We start from the raw sequence: 25,239 nt of genomic DNA on the forward strand, positions 1-25,239 counted from the left end.
GTGGCAGTGTAGTGCACTTCATAAACCCAGATCTAGCCTGTAGGGGCAGGTGCTGGAATGTGACGAAGGAGCAGTCTCGTCATCAGTGTATGTGGGTGATTCGACTCAAAGGAGGAGGGCTTGTGTGTGCGAGGTGCGGCCTGCTGTTGCGTTATCTTTGGTTTACCCACCTTACACAGTGCCATGGCAACAAAGGGCACAAGAACAGAAACGTCTCTGTACACTGGTGTATTGACATTAGCAAATATGACAAAAATGTGGTGGTCAGGAGGTTAACAGATTTAGTATAGACAAAAATCCCCCAATTAAAAAAAGTGACTTAATTACACAAAACTTTTGCAATTCTTACTTGTAAATCTCAGCTATTGAATATCACATTGATATACTTTATAAAATAATGCAGTACTCCACTGGCTTCTTTAATTAATCAGTGAAGATTAAATATTGTATTTTATTTTAAAATTAATAGATCAGTTCTGTGTTAGAGCAAAAATGTACTTTGTTTAAGACCATTAAATCAGCAAAACCAGTTGCATTTTTTTGTATTGGCTACATTTTGGTTGAAATGTTTTTATATAGCTTGTAACTTGTTGTACCTATCTATCCTGCTATTGGCTTTGCCTTGTGTGGTCCTGACTGTCTCAGTAAATCAAAAGTGATAATTTACATGACGACTTTCCCCCTACTTTAGTCATTTTTGCAGTACAGCAACTAACAGTACTTCTTGATAATTGCAAGGCAGCTCCTTCTCCTCATAGAACTGCCACGTCGCCAAAACACCACTACTGTACCAGGCAGACAACATCATTAGATCCAGGTGGCTGGCTCTCAAAGGCATACAGTTACACAGCGAGGTCACCTTTAAACTTTAAGAGGGACAACCTGTGGAGAAGAAAGCAAGTCCTGGGGGGCAGGTGTACATTTTGGCCTTCTTTTGTCGTATTTCTGAACAGTCGTAAACATGGGCAGACTACAAACAGCTTGTATCCTTTCATCCCAGTCTTCAAATTACACTTGAACCCAAACTCTAGCCATTTCACAGTAGATTTCCATCAGAGGTGAATTGGAGAGCAGCATTAGATTTCAAATGGTAAGTCGTGAGTATCGAGTAACGAGATTAAAAGTATTCTTGACATGTGGGCCAATTGCAAACAAAGGCTTTTTGGTGTTGTGACAGGATATCTATTATGGCCCTCCTGCAGAAGAGGGAAGTGACTTGCTGAAACAGAAAGCAGAACAGAAACGTGGTTCGTCAATCAGGGCGAATAAACATAGCATGGGGCAATAGGTTTCTTCTCTTTTAATGGAAATACAGAGGGTAATAACTGGAAATATTATTTTTAAAAAAGGGTTCAGCTGACACAAGTTAAACAATTAATTGCAATTAATCAGTAACCAAAATTATCATAAAATAATGTATTAATCAAATGATTTCAGGGACTATACACAGACTGTAGAAAATGCCACATGCTGAAAGGAGATGTTTATGACTCAGACAATTACATCAAAATGAAGCAGGAAATGTATAATACTGTTGTGTTTTGTTCATATATCATATTATATCACTAATATACCAACTTCGACAGGAAAGGCTCCAGGGGCATCACTTTAGATTTATCTGTGTCAATTTTAGCAAATTCATATCATCCATCTGATTGGATATTTGAGGCATTGTAATCTTCAAACGTCAGTTGTGGTTCAATGTAGAAATACTGGGATTTTTTCAAGCAAGTACCATCAAATTGAAAACAGCTTCTGGATGGGAGCCAAAACAACTGGATCACAAAAACAGCTGAAATGCTCTCTACATAAAACGACCATTTGTTATTGCCTTTATTCATACACAGGATACCCTTCCTGGTACAACTTCCTCCCATTTCCCCATTTACCTCATGACCTACCTTAGCCTCTTTGACAATCAAAGTCCAATTTCTCTAGCAGAACAGGAAGGCTGACTTGCAGTGCACGTGTCCTTCCTAAAAATACAGTTGTCTTTGGTCATGTTTCCTGAAACTGGAAGTTAAATGAAGGCTGTTTAACTCTTGCAACCGCACTGTTTGCTTTTGTGTGTTGGAACATGTAAGAGCAGGAGAGTGAAACTAGCATCATACATCACTGCATTGCTCATATTCCTGTCTCCTGATGCTGCAGCTGTAGCAGTGCTGGCTCTTATCCAAAGTCATCCCATGTTGCAGTATTTGCTCATTGGCTCGTTTTGTATAAAAGAAAAGTTGTCTAAAAAAAACTTCTCTGATATGCATTTTTTGCAACATATCTTTTATTCTTTAGAGTTACAAAAGGGATTACAAAAGGGATTTTCTTATAGCCTACAACATGCCCTTCCACAGTCCCTTGCATTTCATTTGGCTTTTACAGATTTGATATGGAATAGAAATGATGAAATATTTGTGTGTGATTCAGAAACAAACAGTCCCCGCATGTAATTTGAGCAGAAGAAATTATGTGGTGAGAGCCTATAATGGATGTAGCTCTCGTGGCTCTTCTGTAATTATAATTCTCACAGCATCAACAATTATTTGGAGATTTCCATTTGCATTGCTGTGTTTATAAAGGCTGATTTATGTCCTGCCTAAGTGTTTGTAACCTTGATTATCATAATTATTCTCATGATGCAGAACTAAACATGTGATATGAATCAGGGTAGAACTTCAATTTATTGCATTTTTCCCTTTGTTTTTTTAATCTAGATATCAGTGCTCACTGGATCAAGCATTTGCTGTATAACACTGTTATAAATCTTCTGGTGAGTTTCAGGAAACTGGGAGGGGCTGCATATCCAATTGATCCACACACATGCAACCATGTCCTTCAGAGAAAGTGGGTGCACAGTGGGCTGATACTATCTGCTTTTGTCCTTTGCCTTTTGTTACAATGAAACTGCATCAGTTTCATTAGTCTCGGCTGTGCAATACTAGTTTTTCTGTTGTAGTACAACATTACAAGACATGAAATATCAGAGTGGTTATAAGGTTAGGGTGACCAGATTTTCAGGATAAAAAAACTGGGAGAATCCTGGTTTGTGTTGGTGGATAATAATAAAATTGTGAAACAAGTATGTAATAATTAAGGAAAATTGTTATGCACTAAGCACTAATTGGAGTCAGTATAGTCAAATTTTGTTTGTGTTTTTGTCATTTTTAAGCAGCGTTTCTGTATTTTACCTAAACAAATGGAAATTTACTGCTGACAGGTATCAGATTGGCAAAAATAGGGCCACTTGTGACATTTCTTGGTAAAACTGGGACAAATCAATGGTTTTGATAAATCTGCTGGGACAGGGGACAAGGGGCTCAAAACTGGAACTATCCCGTGTAAAAAGGGACGTCTGGTCACCCTAGATAAGCCAACAAATGTGTCCAAAATTACTGTTTTGGTAATGCTGCCATATCCACTGCTTCACTTTTAATGCAGTTCTATGCTTAAACATTCCTCAAACAAAATCCACTAATCATCTTGGCTGGCCTCAAAAAAGCACTGTGTGAGTGACATGTGGATTTACCTACTCACCAAACTTAAGTGAACTTTCAGAAGGTTTTTCTACACATTTCATGTACCTTTTAAATAACTTTGGTTGTATGTGATTCAAACGACATGAGTTAATGGGAATAACTAGGCTAATTAAATACCGTAAAACGTCTAGGAAACACGGTGCTGTTATAAGGCCTATAGAGCTAGTAGCCACTACAAACTGGCCTATGTATTTGGATTCAGCTCGAGTTAGCCTAGGTTATAGGCCGACAGCACGAATCAAATGTGTGTCCGCAGTGCTTGTATGAGTTGTAAGAGGACAACCCCGGCCGCCTGTAAACTGTGTAAACTGCGAAAGCCACTGGGCATAGCGGCGCATGGCTATCGGCTCCTCCCACCTCCTTGTGCGGCTCCAGTACGCTGCCTGCTGCTGCAGAGGAGTCCCGCTACTGCTCCGCCTGTTTCACTCACTCCAGTCCACCTCTGCACCGTGCACCAGTGGCAGTATGCCCGGGCCGACAGCTACGACCAGCCTCCTGCGTCTACTGCTGCTACACAGCGCTCAGCCAATCTGATTTATCCATTTTAGGACGCTTGAACATCGCATTGTCTACATCTGGAATTACATGAGTTTTTGGTCTTTATTTTTCTCGCTTCATTGAAGATATTTCCGTGTTGCCAGGGAAGAAAGTCCAAGCAGGTAAGCAGGCAGTTTGCACCAGGCAACCTTCAGGCTACATCAAAAAGATTACACATCCACTTCTGTTTCAGCGTTTAGTCTAAACGTAAGATATTAGGAATTATATAGCCTATAATCTTTTTTAAATTCGTCTCTGCAAGATGTTTGACATTCTTTTCTTGAATATTGATTAAACCTGAATTATCAACGTATAGCCAATAATAGATTGTTAGACGACTTTTACACTAACAATGGGACGTATACAAGCGCTCGTCCATCCAGGCTAATGTTAGGTTTAGCCACTGAAACAGGTGGTAGCTGAGCCAGCCGCTTGTACTGGGCTACTTTGTCTACCAGGCTATGCCGCTTTAGTCTATCAACTTTTGGCGGAAATCTTTTGCGACTTCTGGGGGAAACAGACTTTGACTGAATGGACCGTGAGAGTGGACTGGACAAGCGTGACAGATTTTGCCCATAAAAGAATTTGTATTCAGTATGCGTGGCTGACTGCGCGCTGATGGAGCAAGGCAAATAAACCTAAAAATCACATCCAGTGCAGTCTTCAACGTTAAATTATGTCCAGGCTGTACTTACTAGGCTATCAGGTCTATTTTCTTACGGTTTTACCAAAGTATCATGTTTTAAAAGCAAATGTTGAAGCCTGGGCGACCACTAACCTTTAAGCTGCCACCACATGGTATGTTGCTCTTGTTTTGCCTTGGCTGTGTGCACCCCCTCTGCAGAAAGACTTGGGCTGCCGTTTTAACAGCTGTTGGATGTAGATAACCTTGCTAATTAGGCTACTTTTCATTCATTGACTCTTACTGTCCTATAGTCTTTATATTACCATTTTTAAGCCAGACAATGCTTGCAATAGGCTAAACTAAATGGATTTGAGAAAGAAAATTAAAATAAAATATGATAATAATTCCTTGGTGGTGATGGTTGAATTACTGAGGACATAAAACTACTGCTGATTCTGTGATGTTTTTATAAACGGAAGTGAGAAATATTGGACCTTGAGCTTGAGAAGGTGTGGGGAATGTAGACACCGGGGTCTATCTCAGTTCAAACAAGCACAACTGAACATGTCAACAGGGACTGCAGTTAGCTCTTAAGACCTATACTTCAGTCTATTGTAGGCCTATAGATATGATATGTCTTTGAAACTAACCTGTCATCTGTTGTCGTTTTCTGCTGGGAAAGTGGAAGAACAGAGCTATGTATATCTGTCAGCGTGAGTTGGCTTTAATTTACTAAACAGACACCTTTCGGCCAAAGGGCATGCTCTGAATGACTTGACATGGTTTTTATAGCCCCAGTTCCCCCACAAAACTCCCTTCTTTCTGCCAGTCCTGATTTTTTTTGCTGTGAAGACTTTGTTGTAACTGTGCGTCTCTGATCATTCATCAGTGGGGATGACTCATACAAAAGCAGCAAAAGATGTGTTAGGCAAGTTTCCCCTGTGGGTGCAAGCAAGTTATACAAACAATGGGTCAGTGGGTGCTTCCCTGCTTTAAGTGAGTCAAACAGATCAAAGAATATTATAAATACTAATTGTCTGACAAGAAAGATCTCAAGATGTCATAGTGACTCAAGCTGTGCATTGCCATTGCAATGCACATTAATTCTCTACATGCATGTTGTCCTGTTTTTAACTTTTTCAATAAATACTTGGGACATTCCTTATTTAAGCTCTGGTCAACCCAAGTTGAGTTTGTCCCTACTTATCTCTGTATGAATAAGTTTGAGTTTAGGAGTTGGGCTAATGTTCCTTGGATGTTGTTGCAACACCTTGTTGAGAAGCAATTAAAGCAAAGCAAAGAACATAAAGTGGGATGCCCTGCCACTGGAAAACAAGGAAAGACTATGAAGTGGTGTTGATCTTTTCACTGTCAGAATGGTTAAACAAGACACAGCAGCAGAAGAAAGAGGAGGATACACAAGGAGAATAGGGTTTTTAGGTGACTGTTTGTGGAGAGAGGAGGGGGCAGGGGGTTGTTGTGGGTGTGAAATTCACCCTGGTGAGACCGGCAGCTTCAGACATTCCTGACATTCCGACCTCTAGGATGCTTGAACCTTCTTCTTATGCTCAATGCAGCGGGGGCAGTGGAGGACTCAAGAAGGACTTGCTGTTTTGGTGAACAGGAACCACATACCCTCTAATTTAGGAGACCCTGGGAACATGTAATGTAGCACCTCTTAGGTTACCAGATCTTCAGTTAACTCTGCAGAGCAGGACATGACTGCTGTGTGTAAAGGGATGCTTTAGTCACCATTTTTCATTCTTTTCATTTGAGAATCCTTCTCACTAAAAGTGCATTTATGAGCATCAAGTAATCAGTGTCAGAATATATCAATATTTCCATGTTAACTGTTTAAAATGTCTTTATCTGTCTCTCTCTTTTAGCAATGACAGGGCTTCAGATCATTGCACCATCAATCCAAAGCCTCTTCTGACCAAACGTCACCAAGTGCATCAAAGATGTCTGCCTGCAGTGACTTTGCAGAACACGTGTGGAAACCCGGCTCTTGTAAGAACTGCTTCCACCCGCTCAGTGCACACCGGGGAGGCAGTGGGCCCTCCCTGAGAAGAAACAGCCAGAGAGGTGATGAGGAGAGTGCAGTAACAGCACCTTCACCTTATAGTAAGCCGACCATTGCTGTCAAACCTACTATGATGAATCTGGAGTCCAATGAGACAATGACAGATATCAACATGAACATCGAGCAGGTGAGGATATTAAATCTCATGGTAAATATCTGTGAACTGTGTGATTAATTTTGTGTGTGTATTGTTTTCTAGGAAAGTCCCAGGAGTCCAGTAGACCGATTTGGATTGAAAAAGCTCCTTGGCCTGTCCTCACTGTACATAGATAAAAATGGATGTAACAAGGTTCCCAAAGAAACTGGTCTGCGTAGCCCTGAAAATAAATGCTTCTCTTTGAGTGCTTTATCTCCAAGTAAGATCTCTAAAGATTCAGTGCTTATCAGCAACATTTTTGTTACACAGGAAGATGGCAAAACTTGTCAGAACTTTAGAAAGAATGACATTTGCAGACAGATAAACTCTACAGAAGCTGCCCGAACCAGCAAGAGCACTTATATTGGTAATGGCGTTAAAACACACTATCAAGAACATGATCAAGCTTCACGGGGCATGGATGTTAGTGTTTCTAGTCCTACCAAAGTTCATAATGGTTATGAATCCACAGACTTGGTCATTACTGAGGCTACCAGCACTTCCTTTAGCACAGTCTTAAACGTGAACACTGATGACAGCACTCCATTGTCTTCACAGTCCCCTCCCAGTCCGTCGGAATCATCCTGCTCCTATCAGAGCAGTAATGGTTCACTTTCAGATGGTTTTGGAAGTAAACATGACCTTGGTAGACCCCAGACGCCTACAAGCTCACTATCAGTATCTAACTCTCCCACTGGGCCTCTGGACAAAGAGCCTATATATGCAGAAAGCACTAAGAAAAAGCAAAGAGCACATGAAAATTTGAAATCACCAACCAAAATCAAGAGGACTCCATGTCCTCCTGAAGGCTCGGTGGAGTGTCAGCGGGCTACCATCACTGTAATGGCCGCTCACACAGAGGAAAACAACAGGACATTTTATCTGAGCAGTCCAGATTCAGCCGTGAGCACCCAGTGTCACTTTAGTCCTTCTGCCCGAAAAGACACAAGCACCCCAACCTTCCTCTGGCCCAGTCCCAGCCGAAGTGCCCCATCTTTGACACCAGAGACAGCTGCCTGTCTCCCTGTTCTTCCCAAACCCCAGACAAGCCCACCCATTCCCCCAAAAAGAACTAACCGGACCCCTAAGCTGGGTACTTCTAGTCTCACATCATCCATTTCTTCTCCCGTGCCTCTGCCTGAACTTCCCAAACTAAGTGCCTCCAGTCTTAGCCCATCCACCTCCTCCCCTGTGCCCCTACCAGAACTTCCTATGCTTTTTCTCGTCACATCCAAAGAGTGTCACTTTAAGGTCCACACTAGCAACCAGAGCATGGCTGTCGATCGGCACAAGTCTCATCACCACATTCCTGGATGGAACTGTCGCATTGAGGAAGAGGAGGAAGATGAGGAGAAAAATGTCAAAGAAGGTGAGAAAAAGCATCCAGCTAAATGTCAGGGGACTACTGCCCAAGAGGATAGGCTGGTCACTGGTGAAGCTGCAAACTGGAAGGAGGCCAGGACATGTAAGGCCCAAAGCAGCCCTCCACCAATCACAGAGCCAGGCACTGCCCCCTTTGCTACCACCAACAATGGTCCTTGTCAGGATGTTCTGGATGGCACCGGTGCAGGAAAGGAAGGCAAGCAGAACGGCAGCATGCCAGCCAAGCAGCCATCACATGTCGGCTCAACTGAATTACTGACAGTAGGAATGGGAGCATTCAACCATGAGACCAATCCCCCGCCACCCCCACCCAAGAAGTTACACAGGTAAGAGCAAATATACACTCACAAGACAAGTGTGAATTTGGGTTATTTATTATTATGTACTTTTAATAATCCTGTTGCTAGCAAAAATGCTGGATTCAATATAAGTTTATAACTTCACCTTTTTAATAATTGAATTGAATAAGCTCTTTAAATATTATTTCATGACTCTCAAATATCTCTTATACTTGCAACCCAAATCTGTGGATCACACTGGTGCTTGGTGGTGCTCATACAATAAGTGTGTGTAGATGTACACACTCAGATCTGTTATTGGTTCACTGCAGTCTTGTGTGCAGTAACTGTTGTTTTCATTCACAGCATCATTCTTCCTTCACTCTTATGACTTGTGATCATTGAGCCTGGTTCAGTTGAGGGCTCAATGCATGCCTTGTTCTATTCAGGACAGTAATGTGACTTTTCAATTCATCATTGCCACACAAAAAGAATAGTTAGACCCAGTTTCTGCTGTGTCACTATATAATGACTGACAAACAGGTTGCTTAATTTTAACTCTTGATTTTATTTTGTTACTAGCACTGACCAGGTCAACTATTTGCTGTTTCAAGTAACACATGGAGGTGATATGTAGGTATTTTTGCGGCTAAGTATACATATGCTGCTGTCTAAGTGGGTCACTCAAATACGTACCAGAAGTGAACTTGTTACAGTTTTAAAACTTAGCTGATATTTGTGATAAGTGCTTCAGGACAGTATAACTTTGGACAGATGTTTTAGGCGAGTGTCTACCTCTCAAATCAAGTAATGGCTGATCACATTTCAAGGGTCCTTATGTTTATGGTAATTCTAGAAAGGGGCTAACTCTGCTGTTATGACATTGCAAACATTCTGCACTGATAAAAATACACCTTGTTGAGACACATGTGGCCGTACGCCTTTAGCCAAGCTACGACTGTTGTTGCCCTGTGTTTATCAGAGGGATAGGTGGTCTATCAACACATTCTGGTGATTGTTGAAAATAAATAAACAGATATTTTGATGATTATGGGTCTGATGGAGAAGTAACTTTGTACAGTGCCATAACAGTATTCTTCAGTTACTGACCGTCATGCTGATCCAACCAAACCAATTAGTTAAGCAGTTTAGTATTCATGTGGTGAACAGGTTATTTGAACTAAAAATGTTAAAGAAACCTGTTTTTGATGGTTGTAAGTAGGCACGGATGAAGACAAGCAATGATCAGATGTTGCCCATACGGAGAGGTTTTAGAGAGCAGATTGTTGCCCATGGCGACTCACAAACAGTCCCCCTTTGGCACTTAGTCATCGGCAATAGAAATACAGCACATTTATAGACGGGGCATAGATTCTGTTTCAGAGGGTCTCATTTGGATCAGAGTCTTTAATGTTTCATTGTAGGATCCTATGCCCCACCCACCACTGTGCCACTTTGTAACCTCTCTGCTACACTACAGATAGCATCTTGATGCAACTCTAAATCAAACCCCTTGTTTTGTCGAATACTATGAGGGTATTTTCATTTTGCGGACAGTACCTTAAAATACACTTATGACTCGTGTGGATGCAGGGTTGTGTTACTACTTTCAGGCTTTAGCAAAGCACCACTGTGATCCAGGGGCATTCTCAGTCTGACACCTGAACAAGAACTTTTTCTTTTTCAGCATGAGGTAGGTTACATGTATGTTTCAGATTATTTTCATTTTGTCAAATTAATGTCTCTGCCTTTAGTGTGATAATGTTTGACAGGGCCAGGCGATCTTAACATAAAATTTGTGTGTACTTTGAAATAGAGTGATGGTATAGTTGGACACCGTTGTCATGCCTCTACATATGTACTCATTCTAATATCCCTTCAAAGGACATCTGTTTTGGATACAAAACTGAAGGATCTTTTAGACTGTGCACATATTGGACTTTTAATCTCTTTAGCCTTTAGCTTTCCTCCACTGCTTCAGCACTTCTCAAGCATTTCAATATTGACATTTTAATATATACCATGTCTGTCCCTGTGCTGAGTCTGATCTATTACCATTATAAATGGACAGAGGACATCATGCCTAATACAACACATTGATTTAAAATGTGTTAATTTCATGCAAGTGTAGCGCTTGACAGTGTTTTGATACAACAACATATAGAAATTAAAAGGGGAATTGGAAAGTGTGCTTTGCCATCACATGATGCCACAGGAACTGTTTTTGTATCAGGTTTTATATCACCACCAGACAAATGTGCGCCCTAGGTTTGAAGTGTTTCAAAATGTTCTTTTTTGTTTAAATGACTTTTTTTTTTTTTTTTCTTACCTTTTTAGACTATGTGGAAGAATGAGTGGCAGTAACATGGAACTAGACCGCTGCAGTAATCCAGGGTCAGTAGAAAGCTGTGCTTCATCTCTTCGAGGCTTGGGGCATGTCAGTTTACCTACAGCCTCCACTGACAGTCTTGCTGATTCTGGTAAGTATCCAATGTTCGTTGTAAATAAACTTTTGGACAGTTTTAAGATGTGTATATGTTATATGTACCTGTTATTTTCAGGTTGAAATGTGTTTATACTCTAGTATACTGGTATAATTCTATGCTATGAGTGACATGAAAAGATTTGGAAATTTGTGTTTAATTTCTGAGATTTGCATTTCCATTTGATTTGCTTAGTGTTTTTACGCCAAATAACTTGCCTACCAAATTAGTAGTTTGTACTTTTGATGAAAGTGATAAAATGAATGTGTGTCTCTATTCCTAATAAATCTATCTATCTGAAGACAACCATAACTGAAATGTAACTTCTGCTTACAAAGGGCCCCGAGATTCTACACAAATGTCCTGCTCCTCTCCATTTCCTCGCAGCCCATTGCCATCAGCCCCGGGCTCTCCTCATCCGAACACATGTGACAGCACAAGTAACCAGCCTCCTCCTCTCCCAGAGAAGAAAATGGTCAACAGAACCATGTCTGCTCCTGATAGTGGAAAACAGTTCATTCGGTCCTATCCAAACCTTCTATTGACTGGTTCAGAAAGCCCAAGGTGTCAGCCTGAAGCCAGCTCCCAGTCCAGTTTACCATCCAGTCCTGTGGACCCAAAGTCCATGTTCTCATCAAATGAATGTCTAGAGCGTTGCCATGCTCCCCTCGGTAAACCCTCCAGATCTAGAACTTTAGATGAACCATTCAAAAGACGGCTTGGGGTTCACTGTCGAAGCAGCATTACCTGCTCCTCCTCCCCTCAGCTCAGCGGCCCTCTGCCAGCCACTGAACTAGGAACTGCTACAAATGTAGGCTCTACTCTCCAGCTACAGACACTGCTCAGTAATATCGACAGCAGGGAAGGAGTGTACTCCAAACTCGGAGGACTATATGCAGAGTCTCTGCGAAGGTTAGCTCTAAAATGTGAAGATCACTTCACTCGCTCACAGAGAAACCCTCTTAGGTTTGAAGAGAGCAACTGGTCTCTGTTTCGACTCATTTCCAACAAACCAAGCTGCAGTGGAGGAGATGCAGTGTACTATTCAGCTGCCTGTGCTTCAGACCCCAGTAACTCCTATGCTGTTAAGGTAAGCAAGCACACACTCTTTTAAATGATTGATGAGTCTATGATAGTTACCGTAGTCACATTACCTTAGAAACTGAACTTGATTTGATCTTGAAATTCTAACAAGAATTCCCATATTTTTTAAATTCCTGTTTATTATTGGAGTTTTACCTTTTAATCTCCTTGTCTTTAGATCTGCAAGAGTCCGTCTGTGGAGGCCAAGCAGGGTCATCTCTACGGCCTGTCTGTGCTGCAGAGCATGCCTACACACTTCAATCTCCAGCAGGACTGTGGACACTTCATGGCCTGTGTACCACAGAGTATGTTGCCCTCAGAGGAGGTAATCAAGCCAGCAGCCTCGTCTACTGCTCAGCCAATGGACAGAGAAAGAGTGGTGGTCATCACTCCGGATGTCCCACAACAAACTGCAGCAGATTTTGTCCGTGAGTGGGGGGCATTCCATAAAGAACAGCCTGAGGTGTACGAGAGGAGAGTGTGCTTCCTTCTTTTGCAGCTGTGTAATGGACTTGAGCACCTAAAGGAACATGGAGTGACACACAGGGACCTCTGCCTGGAAAACCTTTTGTTGGTTCCACATCACAGACCACCTCTCACTTGTGCTGACAGTGATTGCAGCCCTCTAGCCATTCAGCGCCACCTCCCTCGACTTCTCATTAGCAACTTTGCAAAAGCTAAGCGTCGTTCTGCTGAAGATGGTGCTTTCCACAGCATAGATCCTAGAACCAAACGAGACCATGCCAGACTGGCCCCAGAAATTGTCTCTGCTGCTCAGTATCGCAAATTTGATGAGTTCCAAACTGGCATCTTAATTTATGAGCTTCTTCACCAGCCCAACCCATTTGAAGTTAGCCCAGCACTAAAAGAACAGGACTACCGGTGTGAGGACTTGCCTTCCATCCCGTCTGTGTCCCTGTATTCAGATGGTCTCCAGAAGCTGGCCCAGCTGTTGCTCCAACCAGATCCCATCAAACGCATACACATCCAGGAGGCAAAGCGTATTCTCCAGAGCCTGCTGTGGGGCCCAAGGAAGGATCTTATGGAGCAACAGAAAGAGAGGCATGGCCAGGGAGCCAACCTCATGGATGCCTCCAGACACGAAGGTCTTCTCAACTGGCTGGATGTAAAGCGAGCCTTGCTCATGATGAAATTTGCAGAGCGCTCCCTGGAACCAGAGAGAAATGCTGAACTGGAAGACTGGCTCTGCTGCCAATATTTCTCCTCAGCTCACCCTCTGTCTTTGTGCCATACCGCCGAACTGCTCTATTCTCTCAAATAACTGACGTCAGTGAGGACTCTGGAGAACGTGCAGCCCTGTTATAAATGTTAAGGCTCTTTTCATCATGTAGTAAATAATGTGAATCTGCAGTGTTACTTACACAGTAAAGCGTGCCACAAACATGAATGAACAAAGACGCAAAAAGTTTTTATTGATCAAGCTGAAGAGCTGTGAATGTTTGTGGTCTGGCTCTGGCTATCAATAAGGTACTAATGTTTCACCCAATTAGTTTACAGTATGTTGCTTTGTAAATGTGCAGCTAAACCTCATGTCTTACATGACTTGTCTGTTTAAAAATGCAACTAACACATCCTCATTAGCACATGTTGTTTGTCACGTCATCTGTAAAACATGTTTTGGCTAGACTTCATTATGAAACGTCATTTAACTGAATTACACTGAAATGTAAATGTCATGACATTTGTGACGGTGCCTTTTGGTGTTTTGTATGTAACAGCAACTTTGACACAATGTAAATATATTAGTTTTGTGAAACTGGCATTTCACATTCTTGTACACTGATTTTAAGTTATAGATTAAAAGAAGATCAACAAGCCCAAGCTGGTCTTAAGTTATATCAGTATCACAGTATCACTTAAGTATTTATATTGGTTTAATTATCTGTAAGTATCAGTGAAATGTTTTTACAATCATTTTGTATTCTAGACACAGAACTCAACCAAAAAATATTATTTTTCACACCCTGTTTAAGATTGGATTCTTTCAGGTACTTTTAATTCTGGTCTGATTTAAAATTAAACTCATTTGGTGATAAAGTGCCATTTGTTTTCGTTTTAAAACAAATGTGTATTATTTCTATTCTATAATTATTATTGTTGTGAATGTTTCCAAGAAGTTACTCAGTAATCTGAGGCAGTTTGACAAAGCATAGCTTTATGCGTCACTTGTTCAAAATACTGTCTGGCCCCTCGTTATAGGTTGGAACTTTGTTGCTAAGGCATTTTGACCAATGGAAAGGCAATGCAGGTCTGTTTTCACGGAAAGAAGTGTTGGCAAGAATCCATAAAGCATTTTTAACAAAATCGGCAACTCTGGAGCCGACTATTTTATTTTCTAAACGGTGCATATTTGACGAGTACAGACGTGATTGTTTTTCAATAGGTACAATTGTGTCAAGCCGGCAGTAAACATAGTCCATTAGTTCCACAAAAGGTATAGTGGTACTGACATCTAGTGGTAATTCTAGATCAAGTCTGCCGCGTCAATGCTTCTGCTCAACTCGAGCACCTCAAAGGAAAAGAAAAATTGGATACTGGTGACATCTGGTGGTTAAATACTCCTATAAAAATATCTCATTTTAGAAAAGATAAATCACACAGTGATTTGCTATCTTTATTGTGTTGTTTGAAAGCAGAACAAAAAAATCCACCCATTGTGAGATACAATCAAGCACTTTTGGCAGAATATTAAGTATGTGATCATGAAACTGATTAATGGACATTAATCTTTAATATGACTGAATCATACAAATGCCTATGGCAAAGAATAATAGTCTTCACAAAGCTTTTCAATCTGAAAATGCATTCAATCATTCATTTTAAGTATAACAGATTTTGTCAATATACAACGAAGCACCAAGTTCTAATGCAGAACATTGGTGTGATCAGCCCAGTAGGGGGACAAGGAGGGCAATTCAGGTCAGGGTATATGGGGCAAGGTAAGGATGAGATTCAAAGGACATTAGTAGGAACAATGGGTGAAGGGAGGGCTGATTTCGAGGCTTTGTGTTCATTTCTTTTTGGGGTTTGCCTCTAGAGGTTGGCCAATTTCCCTCCCACGTAGTTTGAGCCCTGTAGAAAGATAATATTTCACAGTTCAATCACAGTTTGTAACAAACTTGAATCAATACATTTGTGAATCAGAAAGTATGCACGGTCCTCACCGATCGCCCTCTCTATTTTGCCCATAATCTGGTTGTTGGGGATAGCTTTCCCAGCCTCATAGTCTGCAATAATCTGGGGTTTCTCATTTATTTTCTACAGTGCAAGAAATAATGGTTAAGAGTGGATCAAAACATAACATTTTATAAAAAAAGATTAGTGCCACTAGTAAAGTAGTAAGTAAATTGTGATGAGAAAATACTCACAGTGGCCAGGTCTTTCTGAGTCAGGCCTTTGTCTTGTCTGCCTTTCATAATTACTTTCCCCACCTCAAGTGGAACCCTGTCATGGTGCAGCTCCTCAGTCTCTCGATCCAGTTTGGCTGTGTTCTTTGTCACTAGGTGCTGCTTGTTCTGTCCCGCAGACCCTAAATAAATAAAATAAAGCATGCTGAAACACATTCATTATCTGTGGCTTCCATTACATACTTGGCCAGTTTCAGGTAGATCAATTTTCACTCACTTTTATAATGCTCATAAACACTGAGTGTAAATTGTATAATTAAATATACTAACTTTAAAATAGACTGGGTGATTTCAACAAACAAAACAGATTAAAACTTCTGTTATTTACATTTCTTGGAAGTCTCGACCTCTTCTCCACGTCTCTGGGCAGCAGTGATTGCCTGGACACAACAGAACAACAATGTTAATATTTTATTAGTAGTCGCAGGCTGTGTGTCAATAATTGCCCAATCTATGATCACTACTGAGTGGCGCAAACCCTAGGAAACCTAGGAAAACGCGAAATCTTAATTCCAGCCTTTCAGCATTATAAATGATAATACATAATTAAACAGGAAAGTAATATAGTCGGTTATTTTTGGTTGTAACTAATGTGGAACGAACTAACTAAGTGGAAGGGTTATCCTGCATGTAACAGTTCGCGTTCGTTACAGCAAGTTAGGATAAGGATTCAATACCACAACAAATGCTGATAACTTTCTGCAAGATAGTTAATCTGAAACATATGGTTAGCCTATACTGGCTAAAAATGTGACTCGAGTGGTTCTTCTGAATAGATACGCTTAACATAAAAACCTGAGGTAAAAATTGGACTGAATAACAGGACACAGGCCGACGTGTTGTACAAACGACTGCGAATGAAGCCCATAGGCAGTGTTAACTTCACTTAGGCTTAACATGGTCGGCATTAGACTGTATGGTAGAAGTCCAACTAGCAAGATACCATTCTTACATTTATTTTTAAATAAGTGTTTTCAAACGAATCTACGGAAATAATAACTTTTAAGGCTTTTTTTTAACAACAAAACGGATTAGCTCATCTTTGGTGACTTAACACGTAGCATAGAACTTGTCGGAATTGACCATTTCAGCAGGAATTTTTCCAGTATTTTCGCATTCAGTGTAAAATATAGTTTAACAATAATGCCCGATACTTTCAAATTGGACTTAAATTCGGTCCATATATATCCGCGTTAGTAGTTAGTTCACTGTAGCCACACTGCTAACCTGTTTGGATCTGGCCTGAGCAGCGGTCGGCCCCTTCTTCCGTAAGACCGTCACGGTGTCCCAGTCGCTTTCAGCCATATTTTTTATATTACTCGGTACTCGTACAATATGTGATACAAAAAAGCTTGTAATTGGCCTGCCTAATATGGTTATTGTCTCGGATCGGGACGTTACGCCGTCCTTTCTAGAAGTCTCACCCACGCGTCCAACGCACGCAGCACGCTCGGCTTTATTTACAACAGACGAGATCATGAAAACGGTCACTTTAGCGACACTAGGTGGCGGGGAATGGTACAACAATGCAGGCCTTTTGGCTGCTCAACAGTAGTACCATGGATCTATTAAAGTAACAGAACCAAAATCAAAGATCATTACAATGATTGCTTGCCAATGCAATTCATGAATTGGTATTAATGAACACGAAAAAGCTAACTAAAATGCATTTACAATCAGGATCTGTAGGCCTAAAATTAAAGAAAGATATTGAATCTACAGAATATACAGTCCTACTACAAACAGATTTCAAAACAAACACATGCGCCTATATCTGAATGATTTTATCATGTAGCTTAGTGGGCCTAGTCACGTCACGTGTAAGTGGACCATTTCATGCTGAAGTGTTACTCCCCTGTCCTCTGTTTGCTAATAAGAAAGTGAGGAGTAAACATGTTTAATAATACACCTAAATTTAGTTTTTACTCATTGCTGATTGTTAAAAACAGAAATTAGTCAAGCTAATTCAATGTATTGCCCAAACATACATTTCCCAATAGAGCCTGCTAAAAAGTATTACTCTGACGAAAAAGACCAAAGGTCACCTGTCCAAATCTGTTCATTAGTCAAAAGAAAAATGTAAACTGTATTTGTCTAAAAGTTGGAACAAAACTCATTTCATTTTAATAAGAAAATGTGCGCATTTCTTAAGATGGCGACATTTGTGATATGCACAACTGTGCCTGAAATACATAATTTATGCCTATAAAAGGAAAATAGAAAACATGCATATATAACTGAGGCTACGTTTAGACCAATAGCCTTTGTCATGGTCCTGGAGCAAAGGGCGTCACCAGTTACTGGACATCTCAGAAGCAGCATCACTGTTCCTTCGAGTGGGAGACCAGGTGTATTCTGAGCGAGCATCATTGTTTTGGTGAAAGCGACTTCTGTGGGAGTGGTGTTTTGTGTCATGTTTCCCAGTCCTCGCACAAGGCTTCAGATTGATCTGTAAACAAGAAAGAATTTAAAAATGAAATAAGATTATAGATATATAGATATGTATTTCAGCTTCCATAGGCCCAAAAAGCTCTTTATATAGGCTATAGTCATCCTCATTTCTGTGCATTTTATCAGGGAGATAGAGGCTCAGTGTCCCTGAACATTAGTCCTTCAAAACTTAATACAATTAAAAAAAAAAAAAAAAAAAAGCAAAATGAGAGAGACACAGGACAGTTTATTCAAATATATACTCATGAGGAATATGTAGAGACCATAGACCATATGCTGTAGCATAGAACTCGTTTGTGTATGTTAATGCAATAGGGAATTTCTATTTAAACAATTTACAAACATACAATCCCAAATTCTATAATTTTAGAACTCTTTTTAAGAAACTGCTATAATCCATAGGCTATAATGTAATGAAATCACCTGAACAAAAACAGTTGTATTCATGTGAAGTGTGTCCAAGCGCTCCGACAAGTCATTTAACCAGTCCAGATGGTCTGAAATTGCCTCATTTAAGTCAGTTCTATTTGTCTGTAAAAAAGAAAAGCGGAGATCTTAGTACAGTCAGTCTATTTAGACCACTGGTCTTTAAGGCTACTACCGCTGAAAGGTTTTCCTTAATGTCTAGAGTAGTGAGGTGCACATGTTCAAGTTTATCAATCTGCTCCTTAAGGCGATCCTCCAGCTCCTGCATCATCATGAGATTTTCGTCAGGACTAATTGCACTCTTTGAAGCCATTCTGAATCAGAGAAGAAGACAATTAAAAGACAGTTAAGAGTTATTTACTGCCAGGGAATCCAAGAACAGAGGGAGTCACGATCCCTGGGGCGCACTGGGCCCTTTGGCTAAGGGTCGTGGGTAGAAATAATTTAAAGATGAAAAAATATCCTCTTTGAATGGTGAAAAGTCCTCAGAATATTACAGATAACATTATATCATATAATTTATTTATTTGAAAAGGCTGTGAAAAGCTAGTAATAGGGCAAGCAAATCAAGTCAAATATGTGCATGTCAAATAGTATACAGTAGGGTGACCAAACGTCCGTTTTTCCCCGGACATGTCCGTATTTTGCGTCCTGTCCGGGGCGTCCGGGTTTTTTTAAATAAAGTGATGCAAATGTCCGGGTTTTCAGTACCGTTCACTGGGGACATTATACTGAGCGTCTCTCGTAGCGTCTGTGACTCAGAAGGAGCGAGACACAAACAGTCGGTCAGTCTGCAACATGCAGAAACGAAATGCACATTTAACAATGGCTTGTACAAGAAATTCTCCGTTTTCCGTCCCGGTCGGGACAAGTGAGAGGCCATGTGCACAGGTTGAGGTGTGAGTACAGTGTCCCTCGTTTATCGAAGGAGTTACGTTCTAAAAATAACCCGTGATAGGTGAAATCCTTATATTTTACAATTATTCTGTCTGTTTTAAGGCTGTAAAACCCCTCAGCACACACTTTATACACTTTTTTCAGACAGGAGAGGTACAACCCTCTTTGCATCCTTCTAAAACTTATTGCGGCTGTCGTCTTTATGTTATTTTCCTCCTTCGTAACGAACCAAAGATTCATTTATTCCGTAATGGAGTCAACAGCGCAGAGTCCTGCACGGCTACATTTTTGGAGACTCCCAGTACAGTACAGCACCGCACCCGCCAGAACAGGACCACACCTGCCCGTTAACCCGAGATTATATCAAACTTTTGCGCTGCACACGCCACGGACTGAACTAAGACTAAACCAGGACTAACCCAGGACTAACCCAGGACTGATTCCAGGACTGAAAAGGAGGACTAAACCAGGACTGAAGTAGGACTAAACCAGAAGTCAAACAGGACTCACTGTTGGGACGAGCTCAGAGTTGACCGCACGAGACCGGGACCGATGGAGATCTCCGCACCTCACTGAGGTAAACGCGGCAATTGCCCGATCGTGCTTTGCGGACAAACTGCTCGGCGTTTTCTCTTTTAAGTCCAAGATTAGTCCCCCCCAAAAGTGTCCGGGTTTTCACAAATGGAAAAATGGTCACCCTAGTATACAGACATAGACAAAATTGTTGGTACCCCTCTGGTAATGAAAGAAAAATCAACAATGGTCACTGAAATAACTTGAAATTAAGAAAAACAATAATAAATGGGGGGGGGGGGGGGGGGGGATCCTTAAAAATAACCAATGAAAATCAGACACTGCTTTTGAATTGTTGTTCAACAGAATTATATAAAAAAAAAAAAAAAAAACTAATTGAAACTGGCCAGGACAAAAATGATGGTACACTGTAAACCCAAATTAGTAATCATTACTAAAACCGTGCATGGTAAGTGATTGCACTGGGATGTCTAGTTTTTACAATATCAAAAACTAAACAAATCAAGCTCTGTTTACATAAAATCTTCTGTCCAAGATAACCCATTACTAAAGAACTTAAGTTTCTAAAACTAATGTTTACAAGTAATTAACTAACCATTACTTGTGTATTACAGTAATCATTACTTATTTTTATCAGTATGTATTTCTGATATTTGAGTATTTATTGAATATGTTTATTAATTATAATAATTAGATGCAAATTATACATCATTTTTTTTTTTTTTTAATTGACATAAAATGACAATTTTTTTCTCACAAATTTATTGCAAAAATAGTGCAATAATAACATGCTTAAACCTGAATAAAGTGCAGTCTTTTTTACATTTCACAATTCAAACAAGGGGTTATAAGGGTTGTCAGCTTGTCCATAACAATTTCACCCTCAATGATGATTTTCAGGCTTGCTGGGTGAAGATCTGGTGTTGGAAGAGAGACACCTTCAGATTTACTAACAAGATCCCAATGTCCATTTGGCGAAAGGATTCATCACCATCCTAAAGAAAAACTAAAAAATTAATGCCAGAAACATAACCATTAGTGAATGAAATTACTGAACTAGAACAGACTCAATAAGAATGACAAAACATAAATTGTATGAAATTAAATTTATGCTGACATGATGACTGATAAATGTTCAAACAAATATTTGAAAATCAATAATAATCTGACTTTAAGATAAATAATATTCATGGAATGGCTGAAGCTCGTAATGTATAGACTACTTGTCAGTTTTGGCATATTCAAATTATACAATAAATGTCACATTCTAAAAGTTTCACATTACAAACAAAATGTACACTTACAAAGCTAGATTTGAAGAATTCGGTGGGACTGTCTCCGAGTAAGTAAGGAAGACCTCTTAGTGTGACTGTCCTTTTTTCAGTAGAATCCAGTGACTGTAAGACAGAAAATGGATACTGTATGATAAATTAAAAGAAATATAAAGAGACGCAAACACTTTTGTAAATATACATTTAACCATTAACATGAACTATGTATTTTAATAAAAATGAATTATCTTTTAATCCATTTTAGATTAACTGTTATGAACTTATGCTTTTACTACACATGTATTTTTATCCGGGTTACAAAAGTTTTACCTGTATTTGCTGCAAAAGCTGTGCCAACTGTCACCCACGTTGCCCCTCTTAGCTTTAAAACTTTCAATAAAATGGGTAGTGTGGTTATCAAGGGCAGAATAAAATTCCTGGTGCAGGTCTTTTCCCACAATCCTTTTGAATTCCAGACAAATCTAAAAAAAGAAAGAAATCTGTGTTCTGTAGGGTCTGAGGTTGTAACCTCTCTTATCACAGCTGAACTCACAGTATTTACAGCTCCACAGCATGTTGGGTAGTCACCTGTAAAACAGAAAATATGTTTTAGTGTTTAATTCCAACCAAAGCTTTTATGCAATTTTGTGGTGATAATCTAAAAACTTGAACTCCAAACTCTCCATTTGCACCCACGATTTTAGATTTTAGAACAATCATATAGCAAACAACGAAAACGAGTCTCGATTAAAAAAAAGGCGCGGTGCACACGGTGTATGTGAGAAGACACGGTGTACGTGAGGAGTTCTGTGGGTCCATGCGTCGTTAAACCGCCACCCGCCCGAATTTGATTAAAATAGTATTTTTCGTCGCGTCATCCGCCCGAGCCGCGGTTTAGCCGCGGAGTCCGCCTCCGCGCATCTCTACCGGGCCGGTAAAGATGCCGGTAGTACCGGCTCAGACACCGTTAACTGTTAGCATTAGCTGTTCTCTGTTAGCGGCTAACAGATGATAGCGAGCGCATCGTGACCACAAGTTAACTTCACGTTAGCCTTATTTGGCTGCAAGCGTCAACCAATGTCACCAACTATTCAGTCTCACGGGAACAGAAACCATATTTATTCACTTACCATATGATGATAAAAAAGACTGACGCTGAATTGCAGCCAACAGTCCGAGCAGAAGTCAAATGTGGTTTGGTGCAGTTTGGGAGTGTTCAGGTGCCACGCCCCTCCCTTCACCGGTAAAAACATACAAGTGTGAGCCGTCTCCACTCAGGGCCATTAGTACAGCAAATACTAGTTTAAAATAGTTTACAATTCACACTTTGTTTAGTAATGGTCCCGCCTTTTGCAAAATATTAAAAAGATTAGTAATATTAGCATGGCTTAATATGTAAAAGAAAATTTGGGTTTACAGTGTACCCATAAAAAAAGATTGCAAATAATTTGACAATAGGGACAATTGGGTTAAACTTAGGTGTGTCCTTTAATTAGCGTCACAGGTGTCCTCAGTCAGTCTACCTGTTTAAAGGGGGACATGTGTCATTGTGCTGTTTGGAGACATGATGGATACAACACTGAACATGGACCAGAGAAAGAGAAGAAGAGAACTGTGACAGGAGGTTAGAAAGAAAATGATAGACAAGCAAGTTAAAGATAAAGGCCATAAGACCGTCTCCAAGCAGTGTGATGTTCCTGTGATTACAGTTGCACATATTTTTCAAAAGTTTAATGTCCACAGGACTGTAGCCAACCTCCTTGGACGCGGCCGCAAGAGGAAAATTGATGACATATTAAAGAGATGGATCATACGAATGGTAACCAAAGAGCCCAGAACAACTTCCAAATAAATGAAATGTGAACTTGAAGGGCCAGGTACATCAGTGTCAGATCGCAACATCCGTCACTGTTTGAGCCAAAGTGGACTTCATGTGAGGACACCACTGTTGAGAGCAAATCATAAAAAAGTGAGACTGGAATTTGCCACAATATATATTGAAAAGCTATAAAGCTTGTGGAAGAATGTCCTTTGGACAAATTAAACAAAACTGGAGCTCTTTGGCAAAACACATCAGCTCTATGTTCACAGATGCAAAAATGAAACACACCAAGAAAAGAACACTGTCCCTACTGTGAAGCATGGAGGAGGCTTGGTTTTGTTCTGGGGCTGTTTTGAGATTCTGTTGTACCTTGCACAGATTCAAGACACCCTGTTCCAGATGCAGCAAAACAATGAAGGTATTTTGGACCAAAATGTGTTGCCTAGTGTCAGAAAGCTTGGTCTCAGTTGTAGGTCATGGGTCTTTCAACAAGATAATGACCCAAAACATACAGCTAAAAACACCCAAGAATGGTTAAGAACAAAACACATTTAACTGTTCTGAATTCTTCTGTGAGGCCAGATCTCAATCCTATTGAACATCTGTGAAATGATCTGAAACATGTTGTCTGGAGAAGGCACCCTTCAAACCTGAGACAACTAGAGCATTTTGCTCACGTGGATTGGGTCAAAATTAGTGCTGTCAGGTGATTAAAAAAATTGAGAGATTAATTAATTATGATCTGTAATGAATTAATCTAATTAATCTCTTTTTAATCTCACCTAAAAAATGCTGAGAAAAGCCTTCAACTTGAGGTATTTTCATTTAAATTCATTATTACATTATTATTATTACATATGAACCAGGAACACTCTAGAGCCACATCAGCTCGTTTGACATTATAATGTGTTTAATGCTGATTTGCGCAAGTCTCACAGAAACGAAACTTAAAAACCGCATGGCTAATTTGCATAAACTAAGCAGAAAAAAAAAAAAATGCTCGTGTGTCGCTGATGCGGTTCAGCTTCTGTGGGACTGAAGGACACGACTCAGTGGAATATGAGTGTTCTGACAGAGTGTTGAAGGTGAAGGTGAGTCTGTTCTGTGTTTGTGTCGTGATGTTTTCAGAGATCAGACGTGTGCAGGTTTATCGCAGATGCGGCGAGAACGAGAAAGAAAATCACAATTGTTTGCGGAAGCGATGTGTTATTGTCCCAACAACACATAAAACAGATTTTATAGTAAGGCAACTCACGTACAAAAACAGTAAAGTTAGAGATTAAAAATGAGATTAACGCGATTAAAAAATATAACGCGCTAAATATGACCGTAATTAATTAATCGCAATTAACGCGATAATTTGACACCCCTAGTCAAAATACCAGCTGACCGGCATAGAAGTCTCACAGTTACAGAAATTGTTTGATTGCAGAGTTTGCCTCAAAAGGTTATGTAACAGTATCAAGTATCAAGTAAAGGGTACCATCATTTTTGTCCAGGCCAGTTTCATTATTTTGTTTTTTCTAATGATTCTGTTGAACCACAGGTGAAAAGCAATGTTCAATTTTCACTGGACAATTTCAGTGTGTATATATATATATATATATATATATATATATATATATATATATATATATATATATATATATATATGATTTTTTTATTCCTATTGCTTTTATTAGTTTCAAGTTATTTCAGTGAACATTGTTGATTTTTCTTTAATTGCCAGAGGGGTACCAACAATTTTGTCCATATCTGTATGTAAGCCAGGACACACACACAACAAATATGCTTTCATGTTAATTGTGGGTGTCTTGATTGATTAAGAACACTGATTGTGGCTGTGGTTACATGTACAGTCAAAACCTGACTATCATCAGATCATATTAATTATATTATATTCAGACTATTAAAATGACAAGTAAAAAGCAAAATAATAATTTTTTCCTATCATGGTCCCTTAGATTATTCACATCAGATTTTTTCTACCACTTGAATAAAGGTCCAGCAATCATATTAGAATTGGATTGTGGTGTGCATGTAAACATGGCCAGTGACATAATCTAAAGAACAGTATTATGGGGACACATTTGGTTGACCAACAGAAAAACAAGTGTTGCCGGGCCAGGTAAAATTATTTTCTAGGTGTATTCCATACAAAGAGTTAGTTTACTTGGCAAAATAAGTGTACTTTAACAAGTTAAAAAAAAAAAAAAAAAAGCATTGTAAAATAAGATCCTGTATCATTTGGTTAAGGTTTCTTCATATAAAC

General features: G+C 39.8%; 2 protein-coding genes and 2 long non-coding RNA genes across 4 annotated transcripts; 1 reads left to right on the forward strand and 3 right to left on the reverse strand.

Moving 5' to 3' along the window:
* Positions 1 to 266: 266 nt before the first annotated feature.
* Positions 267 to 5,051, reverse strand: LOC129408953 (uncharacterized). Its single transcript, XR_008632199.1, has 3 exons — positions 4,846 to 5,051; positions 1,902 to 1,976; positions 267 to 1,219 (listed from the first exon to the last, which is right to left on the reverse strand). It is a non-coding gene; the product is annotated as an uncharacterized LOC129408953 (long non-coding RNA).
* On the forward strand, positions 3,928 to 13,980 carry LOC110160485 (inactive tyrosine-protein kinase PRAG1). The gene is made up of 6 exons (XM_020925132.2): positions 3,928 to 4,189; positions 6,579 to 6,902; positions 6,975 to 8,620; positions 10,910 to 11,052; positions 11,394 to 12,145; positions 12,317 to 13,980. The coding sequence occupies exons 2-6, from the start codon at positions 6,654 to 6,656 to the stop codon at positions 13,418 to 13,420; spliced, it is 3,894 nt and encodes a 1,297-aa protein (XP_020780791.2). The 5' UTR covers positions 3,928 to 4,189; positions 6,579 to 6,653; the 3' UTR covers positions 13,421 to 13,980.
* Positions 13,981 to 14,759: 779 nt separating this feature from the next.
* Positions 14,760 to 17,043, reverse strand: edf1 (endothelial differentiation-related factor 1). Its single transcript, XM_020925133.2, has 5 exons — positions 16,794 to 17,043; positions 15,895 to 15,946; positions 15,528 to 15,688; positions 15,324 to 15,417; positions 14,760 to 15,231 (listed from the first exon to the last, which is right to left on the reverse strand). The coding sequence occupies exons 1-5, from the start codon at positions 16,869 to 16,871 to the stop codon at positions 15,170 to 15,172; spliced, it is 447 nt and encodes a 148-aa protein (XP_020780792.2). The 5' UTR covers positions 16,872 to 17,043; the 3' UTR covers positions 14,760 to 15,169.
* A 3,679-nt stretch (positions 17,044 to 20,722) lies between these two features.
* On the reverse strand, positions 20,723 to 22,042 carry LOC129408952 (uncharacterized). Its single transcript, XR_008632198.1, has 4 exons — positions 21,699 to 22,042; positions 21,476 to 21,627; positions 21,179 to 21,271; positions 20,723 to 20,869 (listed from the first exon to the last, which is right to left on the reverse strand). It is a non-coding gene; the product is annotated as an uncharacterized LOC129408952 (long non-coding RNA).
* Positions 22,043 to 25,239: the final 3,197 nt, after the last annotated feature.

The sequence above is a fragment of the Boleophthalmus pectinirostris genome, unplaced genomic scaffold, assembly GCF_026225935.1.
Source record: "Boleophthalmus pectinirostris isolate CB_2022bp ecotype Guang Dong unplaced genomic scaffold, ASM2622593v1 HiC_scaffold_18, whole genome shotgun sequence".
NCBI lineage: Eukaryota > Metazoa > Chordata > Actinopteri > Gobiiformes > Gobiidae > Boleophthalmus > Boleophthalmus pectinirostris.